The 13614-nt window shown below is 35.9% G+C and overlaps 1 protein-coding gene across 1 annotated transcript in view; it reads left to right on the top strand.

Annotated features, from left to right (window-relative positions):
• The window catches only part of C2H8orf34 (chromosome 2 C8orf34 homolog), a 163745-nt gene that overhangs the window by 53656 nt on the left and 96475 nt on the right, over positions 1-13614 (top strand). The window contains exons 5-6 of the mRNA XM_050892351.1: positions 3067-3095; positions 10175-10344. Of these exons, the coding sequence (XP_050748308.1) occupies positions 3067-3095; positions 10175-10344 (199 nt within the window). The remainder of the gene's footprint in view (positions 1-3066; positions 3096-10174; positions 10345-13614) is intronic.

Here is a 13614-nt window from a genome sequence, read left to right as displayed (position 1 = left end):
TATTTGACTATCGAAAAGTCAGGAGTGTGCTAAGGGTTAAGAGAATAACAGAAATCCTAAATACTCCTGTATGATAATTATGACTATCTCTAGTTGCGTTCTCAGGATTCTGGATTAAGGTGTTTTGGTTTTTTTTAATGTTATGGTAAATATGCAATGGGTTTAATTTTTTGAGGAACTACTTTGTGAAAACTGGAGTCCATATTATTCTACCTGAGATCTGCACCCAAAAAATGACCTCACTGTTGTGATTTTCTGTCTACTGCACACAAGGTGCAAGTCCCCCCTCCTCTCAGCTTCAGCCGTGGTATTTTGTCAGTTTGGCAACTGCAAAAGAAAGTTGGTAAGAGTGACCACGCGCTAAGTGTGTGGTGCAGTAGTGTCTTGGAAGAAAATGAGAAGATTTTTTACACCCACCTTTTAATGGGTTAATTTATCCCAGTCTCTGCTAATGGAGTTGTATTATCAGTAACTAATGGAGTTTTGTTAATGTTAATGGGGCTCAAGCCATAACATAAAGGTCTTTATGACTGACAGTATAGTAAATCTCGTCTCCAGAAGAATCACCATGCTAAGATTAGCTAAGATTGTAACAAGCTCCTTAAGAAATTTCTTCCCAAGAATCCTTTTTCTTTTCTCTTGATACCACATCAGAGAGAGAGAGATAAAAAGAGTTTGCAGGTTTAATTCTGTGATTGCAAAGATAAAAGTTTTCTAAACTTTTAAAATTTTATTTTGGCAAAATGTTCTCAGAAACTGCTCTCTCTCCACATGCTTATCTAAGACATACAGTTAGTTTTGGCATCTGTTTGCAATTTAATAAAGAAGAAATTTGAGGCATACTGGTCAATTCAATTACTCAGTCTTCTCTAAATTCAGAGTAAATTCTGGGGAGCCGATGGGACTTATACAAAAAAGCATTTTACTAAAAGCACTCCTTTAGATTATGGATGTTTTTCAATTTTATGTGCTTATATGTAACTTTATTAGAGAAGTTAGTAGAGCTTTTTGTGTGAGGCATATAGTTGTATGTACAGTTTTTCCTATTTGCTATTTGGTACTTTCAGTACTGATCTTCGATTAGCAACATAGGCAGTTGAATAGTAAAAGCATTTAGCATTTTTTGGAATGGAGTGTTGGAAATGGCAGGGTTACCTTTTGTAGTTTCTTTTACCATACTTGAAAAAAAAAATTTTTAACAAGTCAGCACAGGGAAAAATTACTCTTGCGTCCACTCCCAGGTTTCAAAGATCCATTCACAGAGCATCTGTGAAAGCAGAAGAAAAGGGGACCAACCTCCAATCTGAGGAAATAAACCTGTATCAAAACAAAATAAACTGTCTTAACATTATGGGAAATTGCTGAGAAAAGGTAGTTGGTCTGTTTAGAGAGAGCATTTGTGGTTGTAAAATGGATTGAACTTGGTTATGCAAAATACATCCAATGTGATGGAGAGCTGGTTGATGGAAATCGGGTTTTCAAAGTTGAGATAAAGAGAACCTTGAATTAGGTTTTTACTACCTCCAAGAGTGCAGTTATCTTCTCTCTAGTAAATGGCCATTGGGGATTGAAGAAACTCATAACACATTAAAGTCCTGTTGAATGATTCAGGTTGGTGCAACCTGCTGATTATACTGTATGGACATTAGTGTAGTGTCTGGGCTAAATAAGAGTCTGAAGTTATTAAAATGGGTTAATTACTGTGAAGGATAGAAGGGTTAGGCAAAATGGATCTTTTTCAATATAATCTACTTCAGAATTATTGAATGACTGAAAATATTTTGTTAACGCCTGACATATTTCTTATGTGTTGATGAGGTCTTAAAATTATAACTGCATTTCTTCTAGCACTTCACTGTTTTTAAAACAAAAATTGATATAAGGAAGTCCTCTAAACTGAGAATTAGCCATATAGAGTTAATGATTAATAATACAGTAAAAAACCAAAGAATTCTTGTAGTTATGGTATACCAAATAGTAAGAAATAAAAATGTCATGGAAATAAGCTTATACTGCTGTAATCTTTAGTGTGATTTTAGAAAGAGTAACTCTCCACTCAGCTGATACTACATAATTTGCAATAGCATCTCTTGCATTCCTTGGAAGAAGTTGTCTTGATAACATGGTATGAATTAGAAAACAACTTTCCAGTGTGTGTTCTTCCTATGCATGAGTACTTCTCCACTTTATTTTCACCGCCAGGAGATGCTTGTCTTTGGTGTTTGAACTGAAGTTCTAGCCTGGAAGTGTTTCTTATCAAACCTCATAGGAACCTGGGAAATGCTTTGCTTTCAATATATCAGAATTTTCAACATGATAGCATTAAATGTATGATTACTTGATCTCGCCATGTGATATGACTGAGGCATGTAGATGTGTTAAAAATTGAGACCAACTGTGCATATTTAATATGCTACAGGATGGTCATAATTAAAAGGGTTAGATGACACGATGGAAGCAAGCGTAGGAAAGCCTCAGCCAGGCATCAGCAGAAAGGACAAGAGCAAATAAACAAGTTCTTGTTCAGAGGATTTAAAAAAAACTGTTTTGCATTCTACTGTGAAATTTTACTTTGAGATTTTCCTTTCTTTAAATTCCATCTGTTTTCATAGAATTGTTTCTACATTGAACCATGGAGAAAGAGAGAAGAGTCATGTCCATGTTGCTCTGTAATTGCAGCATGATGTTATGCATGCTGGTTGGGGTGAGATTTGCATAATAATGTGTCCATATGTAAATATTATGTTGCTGGTTTAATTTTAGAAAGCAGGTAGAAGTATACTTAAGCTCGTTGTCACTTACTGGCACATCTGCTGTTTTCATTTCCGTAGTTTTTTGAAAACTCATTTTGATAATATTGCAGCTGAGGAAAGTTAAGAGTATATTGTTTCCAGGCAATTTCACTAATGGAACAAAGTATGATACATTGTATGGTACAGCAGTGTGCAGAGAAGAATATGTAAACTTTTCAGATTAAACCTTACTTTTACATACTGTAGTAAAAGACATTTATAGAAAGAATGTTTCTAAATCTTTTTTTTTCTTTTTAATCTGTTTTGTTTTCAGGCATTGCTATTTCTGATGAACTTGATAAGGTAAGATTTACTGTATGCCTAATGAACAGTACAAAAAGACAGATGATTGTGATAATTTTAGGCAATGAGAGCTGCATCTCCCTGTCCTGGCATACACACTTCCGTTCTGTTGGGTTCAGAGGAAGTTTGGGTATGGAAAGCTATATGGGTAAGTACAGTATATGTTGATACATTAAGAGCTTGATCCAGGATGGGCTGTCAACTATGGAAAAAAAATCTCACTGACTTCAAGAGACTCTCAGTGAGGCCATGGAAATGCTTTTCATCTTGATACTATCTTTGCTTAATATTGTTTGTTGGGTTACTTTGTGTACTTTTGGAAACATTTAGCTTTAAATAGCTTTTATTCATGGAGTCATGAATTCTGCATTCTCAGATATGATTTGTAAGAATATTTAGGAATAATTTTTGCTCCCTGGATTTGATCAGGAATGCACAGGGCATAAAGATCAGTCTTTACTTCCTTGCTGAATGCAACAAACAATGATCTCTTCTGTTTTGGCCCTTTTGATACATTACACAGTTAACATGAATTTTAGTTTTAGCTGTAATGAACTCTACGCTGAAAGAGTAATCAAGCTAATTTTTCAAAGTCCCAAAGGAAACAGAACACCTTTATCTTCCCTGTTCTCACCAGTGAACAGCAGTACGCTTCTAGTGCCAAGAATCTTGGGTTGTGTTCATGGTGTCAGAAACCATTACTCTCAGGGAAATAAGATCAAAAGGTATATAAGACACAGGAATAATGCCTAATATAGGAGACAATTTTTAAAATATCTTTCCTTTCTCCTGGTAAAATGAGGGCACGAACATTTCTGACACAAGTGCGTATAAAATACCTCCACTGGGTTCTCCAGGAAAGGCCAGTTAGACAAGATTGATCACTGTTACCATGCAGTCATGTGCATATGGGGCTGCCATTTCAAACCCATGGCCTTTACTTACTGTTTTGCCCTTGATCTTGCTTTATCTAGTTGCTCATATTAAGAGTCTAACAGTATCTAAGTCTTCCTTTCTACTATTTCCTTAACTGTGCTCAGAAGTGATGAGAAATACACTTAGAAAGTCCTTCCATTAGAACCCTTACCTTTAAGAATACTTACGAAGAACTCCTCTTCATTTGATTTTCTTTGCTGAAAAAAACCTATGAAATGCTGTTTGTGGGAGGAAAAAGACATTTTGGGCTAGAGCCTGTTATCATGTATTTTTTACATATTTTTTTAGGAGATGCTTCTGTGTTAATTTTTCTTAAATTATGATAGATTATTGTTCAAAAACATTGATGTTTTTCAAATTTAATTATTTAGTGTGAAAATTGAGATGGGGAACATCATTGGTGAATTTCCTCAGGATCCAGTCTCAGTGAAGAGTTAATTTTCTTTTTGTTACCGTATACGTTATTGTTTATGATTTAAAATTGGAAGGTGGTGGGGTTTTTTTTAAATAAAACTTGACATTATGTTATGTACATTCAATACCATACATTACCTGGCACCTTTACAATACCGCATCTGCTTTAACATCTGTTTCTGATGAGGACAGGTAAATTGAATGTTCTTGAAATCAGAAGCTATTTGTAAAATAAATAAAAAACCAAACCATAAAGCTCTTAACATGCTTCCTTTGTGCAGCATTGCTCAACAGGCTTCCAGGATAGATTTACAGAAGAAGTGCAATTTTTTGTCTCCATGGGCTTTAGTGAACATCATTTCTATTTCTTGTTTTGCCCCTTAAGGTTTTTTAATGGACATAAAGGCTAGTTCTGTGTTAAGAAATTAAGCATAGCCAGGACCATTCTGTGGAATCCTCCCTCCTAGGAATGATCCCTTACATGAGCTAATTCCTGAAATGTTCCTGTGACTTGTTTCTAAGTGTATTGTTTGGCTTGGGCCAAAAGCAACCAAAGATTACCTGATAATGGTTTAACATTAGACAGAATTTGGTTCCATTTCACCTGAGCATGTTCCCAGGCGATGTTTATTTTTCAGGTATAAATGTAGTCAAGTTCATTGTAATTCCTTTCCCAGAAATACATGCTGATACTACAGCTGCCTTATCTAGGCTGTGGCAGCACTGAATCATTTTTCAAACCACATTCATCTGTGGTTTGGATTAACCATTTAACCCTTCAGGTGCATGTCATAGGTCTAGAACAGCATGCCCAAACTTGGCATTGGATTCTGTTAGAACATTGGCATTACACAGATGTCATGAGAGACATAAAACTAGACACAATAATAAATTATTTTATATGCTTTTCCTTGCTTTATTTTCCTGACAATCAGGAACATTCTTGGGGATTAGGACAGAGCCCATAATCCTGCTGTTTTATCTGTGGTTTAGATTATGAACCCGGAGAAAACAGAGAATGCATGTGTATGTTTCTTTATTTTTGTTTCTCATTATGTAAGTATTTTTTAAAAAATCATTTCTTTCTGGCTGCAGTAACCTCTAGCTGCCTTTGTCAGGGGAGTACTTGATCAGTATTGTTGGTTGATGTAACTCCTCCTCCAAGTAATCCAGTTAATTAGTTAGTTGCTTAGTTACTTGAGCATTTGGATTTGGAAAACCAGTTTGCTCTGAATTACAATCACTTTTGTGGAAGGGTGTTTCATTTAAATGGATTCTTGTCAAATACCTGCTATTATTAGCTTTGTGCCAGTACTTAGGGCTTCAGTCCAAGACAGAGGTAGAGAAAATACAGGCAGACAAGGTCAGTCTTTCAGTCAAAATGGAAGCTTTCTGTTTGCCACAGTCTAATAAAATTTCTGAGTTCACTGGTATCATGGCAAAAAAAAAATAATCCTGAGATTACTGCAATTAAAACAGATTTATTGTATGGATTCCCTCCTTTTTAATCTCGTTTACTTCAGATTGCAGAGTTTGGTGTTCTGTCTCTCTTGATGATTCAGCCCGCGTGTCTAGGCCATGGAAGCTATGTAAAATCAGCAACTGGCACTGCAAGAACGGTGTGTAAGGAAAGAAAATGAGAAGGGATGCTTTGTGACTCACAGATTTTAAGGCTAAAGTGCAGAGTTAGTATAATACAAATTTCTGAATTGACTTGCCCTCCTCACCACTGAACAGAAACTATGCATGAAAGTGTGTAGTTTCCTAAAGCTCCTCAATAATGTGAAGAATTTCATGTAAACGAACAAGTTGAGCTAGGATTTAGCCTTTCTGTGAAATTCACAGAATTCTAGGCTGATTAAAAAATTCTAGAGAAAAACACTGAATTCATTGTGAATTTCAGGGTTTTTTCCTCAGTCTGTTTGGACGCTTCCCTGGGAAGTGGAAGTTCAAATACACACAGAAGTATAGAATATCCATACTACTGAAACTCCGGTGTCCTAGGTGAATGCTCTGACCATGGGGCTACTGATGATGTGCCTCCTCTAGAATTTGCTGCTGCTGGAAGACTCTACTTGTCTATATGTCACAAAATAAGCTGTAATATATGTTGCACTGTAGGATGTCTGCATTGTAAGATTCATTGAGGCAAAATGTAGCCAGGATGCTGCAGTGCAGAAATATGTTTAAAATGGGTTTATAAGATAGTACCCATTTCAGCAATGTTTCTGAACCAGACCGTGCAAAAAAAAGGAGTCATGCCCTTTACCTCTTGCCACAGTTGGAGACTGACTAAAATATTGTCATTTTAAAGCAATTTAAAAGGAGGTAGGGGAAGGTTTATTCATCTTCTGGCTTTTGATTCTCTAAAGAACACTTAGTGAATGTTTTCCAAGCTTTTTTTTTTTTTTTTTACTGCAAATACAGAGACTAGAAATATTTTCTTTTTAAATAGATGAGATTTTCACATAATCCTGATATTCAATGGATGCTTTACTTAAGATTCATGTAGTGGAGCTCTCTCAGATAATGTGAGACCTGTCATAACATTGTGGGATTTGTCCTGAATTCCCAACAATGTCTTTCAGTCACTTTAATAATGGGAGACACCTAAGTGTTAGTGTGTTAGAATCAGACTCGAGTGAAGATGATCTAATAATTCATAACAGATTTTGACCCTCAATGTTAACATTAAAACATTTTTTCTGTGCTTTGTCTAGGGTATACTTTCTTCTTATATGTAGTATTACTACAACGAACACAGGTTATAATTAATAAAATAGCGGAAACAACTACTCTAAGTCATAAAAATAAACAAATTTCTTCTCACCCCAAAGTATTTCTCACTATGGAGGTTCCCTCAAAATCCATATCAGAAATTAGGAATACTGAGCTTTTTAAACTATGCTTAAATAAATGAATACACAAATGTTGTTCTGCTCCCTGATAGGGGTTGCATACTGCAACCACATCTCGGCCCAAAGTGAAGATGACATTCCACTGTCCTCCAGTTGTTCCCTTCTTCTCCTGGTCTCCACATAAAGGAAGCTTGAGTGTGTCAATTTGGTAGCCACTGATGTGGATGATAAGTGGATGACACCTGGTCTGCACCATAAAATAATCGTCTAGGTTCATTTAGTGCAGATTTAAATACCTGCCTGTCCTGAAAATATTTCTGTGCACACTAATGTCACTGTCAATCTCTTCTATTATTTATAGGGGAATATAAATTGGAAATCAGTTAAGGTTCTAAGGTTTATAAAAAAAAAAAAAACCTATAAAAATTTGTTTGAGAACAGCATACTTCATCTGAATTTATTGAAGCTTTTGAAATAAGGTGACAAATAAACATCCTGGTGTTCTGAATAGAGCCGTGTCTGATTCTCCATTTACTGTTTTCACTGTGGCTGCTTATATAGTTGAAAGGAGGAGAATAAATTAGGTTACTGAAACTGTGGTATACTAATCTAACAAGATTCAAAAAGGAAAGCAAGGTGATAAAGTGAGGCAAAGCATGGCTATGTAATGTAAATTACATTTCTATTAAGTAGAGTATGAAAGTGCTACTTTAATCCCTAAAATGTCTAGAAAAGAAATCAGCGTAACAAGGATAGACACAACATTCATGGTTTACTTATTCATATGCTGATGGTGCAGTGTTCAGTGTCAGGAAAAACTTACGGTACTGAAAAAAGGGAAACTTTTTAGGTGGTTTTCATTTTCACTTAAGGGACTGAAAGCTTTTAGCAAGATTGACACTGCAAGTTGTTGCAAGTTTAACTAGCTCCAGGAACCATTTTTATTAATTATTAGAAATTATCCTAGGGAGAAAGGGAAGGGAGAAAATGGCTAGAGTAGCAGGAATAAACCTTGGAAGGGGCCAAATGGTTCTTACTGAAAGAGACTAATGTAAGCACCTTGTGTAATGAAGGCATTGTGGGCAGTGGAATAATCTTTTTTTGTAGCTCATAGGCATATGATGGTAGTTTCACCTGTGACAGGTTACACCTGTCAAGTGACCGGAGGCCACTGTTGTCTAGTCTACATTACCTGACTATGACACAGCACCAGACAGATGCACAAAATTTGTATTTGTAGGTACATAAAAGAAAGACACCAGTGGTTAGGTATTCTAAAACCTCTGAAGCCATGGTGTTTTCCTCAGATTTCTCTCTTCTGTATTGGCTGCATTCCATCTTCAGTGGTCCTACTGTGTCATGTCAACCTTGCAGAAAACAGACATTGTGTGAAAAGTGAATTAGTCAAGTGATGGAGTACTCTGGAGAGACATATGGAGAGTGGAGTGCAGTAATGCACTCACAGGCACATTGCAGAAAGCAGAACAAAAGAACAAGGGTGAATGAGTCTGATCCAGGGCCTGGGTCACATTTGGCTCTGTCAAAATGGAAGCTCTTTGAGTTCTGCTGAACTCAGATTTACAGCATCTAGCCAGAGCAGGGTAAATATATTCATATGAAAGCAGTTTGCAGCCTTTTTTTTGTTTCATTTCAGTAGAGGCCTCTACTTCAAACTGTGCTTTTACCATATCAGTGTCAATTAGGAAGAGACTTTAAAAATGGTTTGTTTTTAGGAATATGAGAAAATATGGTTGCTAGGCTAAGTAATCACTGTGCTGTACTTTTTCCAGATGCTCTTTGTTTGGAAAGCATTGTTTTATGGCAGGAATATTTATTGAGACACTGAGCTAGGTAACAGCCAAGGATTTGTTTTCCTAAAATTTTCTCTCGTTAAAGCATAGGAATAGAATGTATCTCTCCTAATTAGGAACACTGTATTTGAAATGTCTTTACTAGCCTAGAAAAGAGTTTAATTAAAGCAAAATAAATATTCCTATCCCATCATTTGATATCTATTTTTTTGCATACATGCATGTTTTTTAATTTGACTATACTGTTGGACGTGACCCTTTATCTACAACCGTTCTAGTAACATTGAGAACAGAGATACTCACCACTCCAGACCAGCTTTTTCATACAATTTTTAAGGACAATTAGTTTCCTTAATCTAAATTCCTAATATAATGATGCAAATTATTGCTATTGTCTTGAATATTCCAGTTGCATTTTGCTTGCTTCTTGTAATCCTCTCCAGCTATCTTCTTCCAGTAAGTGGTTAAAAATATGAGTACTAGTTTCAGAAATGCATTTTATTAAAATGTTAAATACCATTTTCAGAATTGAAAGATACATTATGTAAATCTCAGCAGGGTTATTTTTAAAATGCCAAATGCAGATGTATTTATTAGTTTTGCATTAATTCATAATGCAAATAAGAGTGATGCTATTAATCTACAACAGTCTTTTGGTTGGGATGTTCATTATACAAGTGACCTCATCTGTTGCTTAGCAGAACTGACACAGTGCTGATTTAAGAGTTGTGCGTTTATTAAAAAAAAATTATAATTTTTCAAGATGATACCCCAGATTTCTACAGTTGCTATTGAAAAGTAAGAAATAGGAGACATATGAGGCATTGGGGTGAGCAAACCTCTCTTGGAATTTTGTTAATGGGAATCTTTTCATTAGTCCATGATTGTTTCTGGGTATTTTGTAGCCCTCTGAAATTATAATGTACTGTACTGTTTTTGTACTTTTTTAATAAATAGTTTTATTTTCTATTTCTTCTTTTCTTTTCCTATTTACATGTGTGGTTGAGAACAAGCAGTGCAGTGTTTCTGTTTTGTTTTTTTTTTTTTAATTTTGCTTCAGGACACAACAGGTTTTAACACCCCCCTTCTCAGACCTCGTGTGATTGGAGAATGGATTGGCCGTGAAGAGAATGATGCAGACCCACTGGCTGCTGAGATGCTGCAGCCACCAATACCAAGAAATAAAAATGAGCAGTGGGACAGCGAGGATAGCAGCAGTCCTGGAGGAAGGTGGGGTTTTGGTTCGGCCTAGAAATTTTGTAATTTGTGAAGCAGCGCTGTCTTTATAACACTCTGTTTCTGAGAGCATAGTGCAGGGCTTTTAAATTCCCATGCCATAGTATGGGCAGCATGCAGAATAAATGGAAGACATTAATATGTGACTGGTTTCTTCTCATGCTTTTATATATGATTGACTTTATACTCATTTGCAATCCCATGGTTTATTCCCGTGTATAAAGCTAAGTGTATGTTGACATGATTGGGGTCCATTGTGTAATAATTTTGTGATGTATAGCTTCATTCAGATACTTCAAAACCCTTCTGACTTTCAGCGGTTGGTAGTAGCTGTTTGTTAATCTTCTTGACACTTCAGTGATAAATCCGATTTTCTCATTTAAAGGAAAGATAGACAAGGGAAACAGTATCTATGTTATTTTTAACAGGACTTCCTAAATTCATCTTCAGTTCTTATACTTAGCATCTTGGTGTTAATAACATTTCTTTCTCAAAGAAAAAATTGTATTCTCTGCAGTAAATAACTTCTGATGATCTATTGCGCTTGACTGAGGGTGGGGGAGTATGTTTATTTGTTAATGTGCTTCAGCTACATGGAAGAGGTTATAATTTTTACAAGGAGTCCATTTTCTGTGATTTAAAGATACCTGTTTATCACAGAAAGTGAAGTATTCACAACCTTTCTTTAAAAGGGATTCATGCTTTTTTTTTTTTTTTTTTTTTTTTTAAGTATGAAGCTTGTGCACTGCCTCTGTTAATTGGCTTAAACACCTACGGTTCTCCCTCAGCCCTGTAGCCTTTCTCCTTGGTTATAAGTAGTACTCTGACTGCAGCAGACGCCTTTTTCTTCCTCTTTTAAGAAGGCAGAAACTCTTTGCTTTCCCTTTGAAAAGGTCTAAGGTATTCCTTCACTATGTCCTCCATGTGCCTTCTACATTGGAATTCACCTCCCTGTCGCAAGGAAACTAGTCTGTCACTTGCTGTACTCTTAAAGGCTGCATTCATTAACTTTCCTCACATGTTGGGAATGTTTGTTATCCATGAGTACTTCTTTCTTCTTTTAATTAGATTATTGTGGGGGAAGCTGCGAGTACTACTATTTCAAAGAAGTAGCAGCATGTAGTAATGATCCCTCAGTTGGACTGGAACCAACAGAACTCAGACACTGGGTCTCTCCAGTGCAGTTCCTGGGAAAGTAACGGAGTCAGCAGCTGGCACTGCAGCTTGATTGTGAGGGCCTGGGTTTCTTTTTCCTTATTCAGCAGTCCAATAAAGACACTGAATAAAGATCTGTTCCATGTTGCAGAGCAAATTGAGGATATTGTATCCCTTCTCTCAATAGGAAGGAACAGAAATAAGCATCTCTGTCTAATCCCTAGAAGGGAGCAAAGAGGTTTAGTTCTGAGTAACAAAGATGATTCAAAGCAGTGTATTTTTCTCTTTGTAGAGGGTGGTACAAGCTGTGAGAAACCTCACAGCTAATGCTGTAATTAAAAAAGTGTGATTAAAGGCTTTGAGAATAGTATTTGAGAAGTCTTGTTGAGTATCATGACAAAATCACATTGCCTGGCATATGAAATAAGGAGAATATGGGGTACTTGATGCCAGGAAAGATTCATGGGACACTGATATCTTTAGTTTTCAGGTGCAGTAAGTGCTGAAGTCCTGTTGAAAAATATGTGCCATTAAGTGGGAATACTGATTTTCAGTGGAAATGAATAACTACTAAATTACATGCAGCGTATGGATTTACATTTGGATGGCTGATTTTATGTCTGGGATAATTCTTTGCTTCATTAGCATTTCATCAGCTTTTGTAAGGCATTTATAAAAAGCATGTTTGCCGTCTTGTAAAATAATCATAAAATTGCAGAACTTCAAGACAGTGGTGATACTAAAATTGATGCCACCTATATATGGAATTTTAAAAGACCGGTATTGATCAAGGTTAATCTGAATGTTTAATAATAGTTCACTAATAACAGGCAGTTTCTTCAAGGTTTGATTCAATGTTACTGGGAATTAAAGTACTATTAACAGAATTTGGAATTGACTATACACCAAATGCATGAGACAAGTAATAGGTAATGATAATTTTGTTTTAATGTAGCATATACCTAGTACATACAAAAGTAGTGGGAATAATATGGATTTTATGAGATTAAATGAAACTCAAAATAGTGAAGTTGTTATCAGTTGTAAAGATTTTTTGGCTACCTCATCTGTATTTCATTCGCCTACTTCATACTTAATGTAGCCTAAAATAATTCAATTAGTTACATTTTTACCTGGCAACTGAAAGAGGGAGCAATTTGAAATTCACATTAAATGTTTCCAATTATATCTTGTTAAATTTGATTTAGCAACACTTTTAATAAAAAGTGATAGTTTATTGATCACTAATTATCAGGATTTATGTGATAAGCCAGCAAACTCTCAAAACTAATCCTCATCTTCAGTGACAGCATAAGAACAGGAAAGTGAAAATTGTAGTTGTCCCATTATTTCCAGGTAATATGTTTTCTTTTACCTATCACTAAACATAAGGAAATGCTACATAAATGAAATACTATATAAATATCCAGAGGATTAGGCATTGACAGATCACTGGTAGAGTAATTGCCATCAGTGTCATGCGACTCCCTCTCTCTGTGTTTTTTTTACAGACCATAGCATACAAGTTTTTTTCCTGTTTGGTGGAAGGGGAAGCCCTGGGTCCTTCCTTACACATTCATAGCATTCTATAGGGGACTGAATAGGCTGCAGAGAACAGCATATTCCTGTAGACCACTGGTCTGTTGATAACACGCCCATTTTCAATATTGGTCTTTTCAGCATAAAGCAGATCATAGTGAGTACACGTAGTACATGATATTTGGGAATCTGTGAGTTGTCTGCTTTTTCTGTCTTTGCAACCACAAACCTCACTTTTTGCTTCATTCAGTAGTGGACAGTGGGAAAGAACCACTATTTCCTCCTTAAAAACATACATTCTGGTGATGATAAGCAACAGAAGCACACATGTTGTATATCTGAAAGCCAGGTGCAGTTACTTAAAAAAAGAAGGGGAATTAATTTTGAGTAACTGAAAAGACAGGTTTCACTACTACTTTGACTGGGAAAGATATCTAGCCAGTCTGAGGTAGCTGTATTAGTGATGTCGTGTCAAACTGATGAAGGGTCACCTTTTTGCCCTTAACATTCTGGATTGCTACAGAGGAAAGATTGTATTTGTCACTGGTTTTGTACTACTCTCTGTTGCTG

Source organism: Gymnogyps californianus, chromosome 2 (assembly GCF_018139145.2).
Source record: "Gymnogyps californianus isolate 813 chromosome 2, ASM1813914v2, whole genome shotgun sequence".
Classification (NCBI taxonomy): domain Eukaryota; kingdom Metazoa; phylum Chordata; class Aves; order Accipitriformes; family Cathartidae; genus Gymnogyps; species Gymnogyps californianus.
This window is presented reverse-complemented; position numbering and strand designations above follow the sequence as displayed.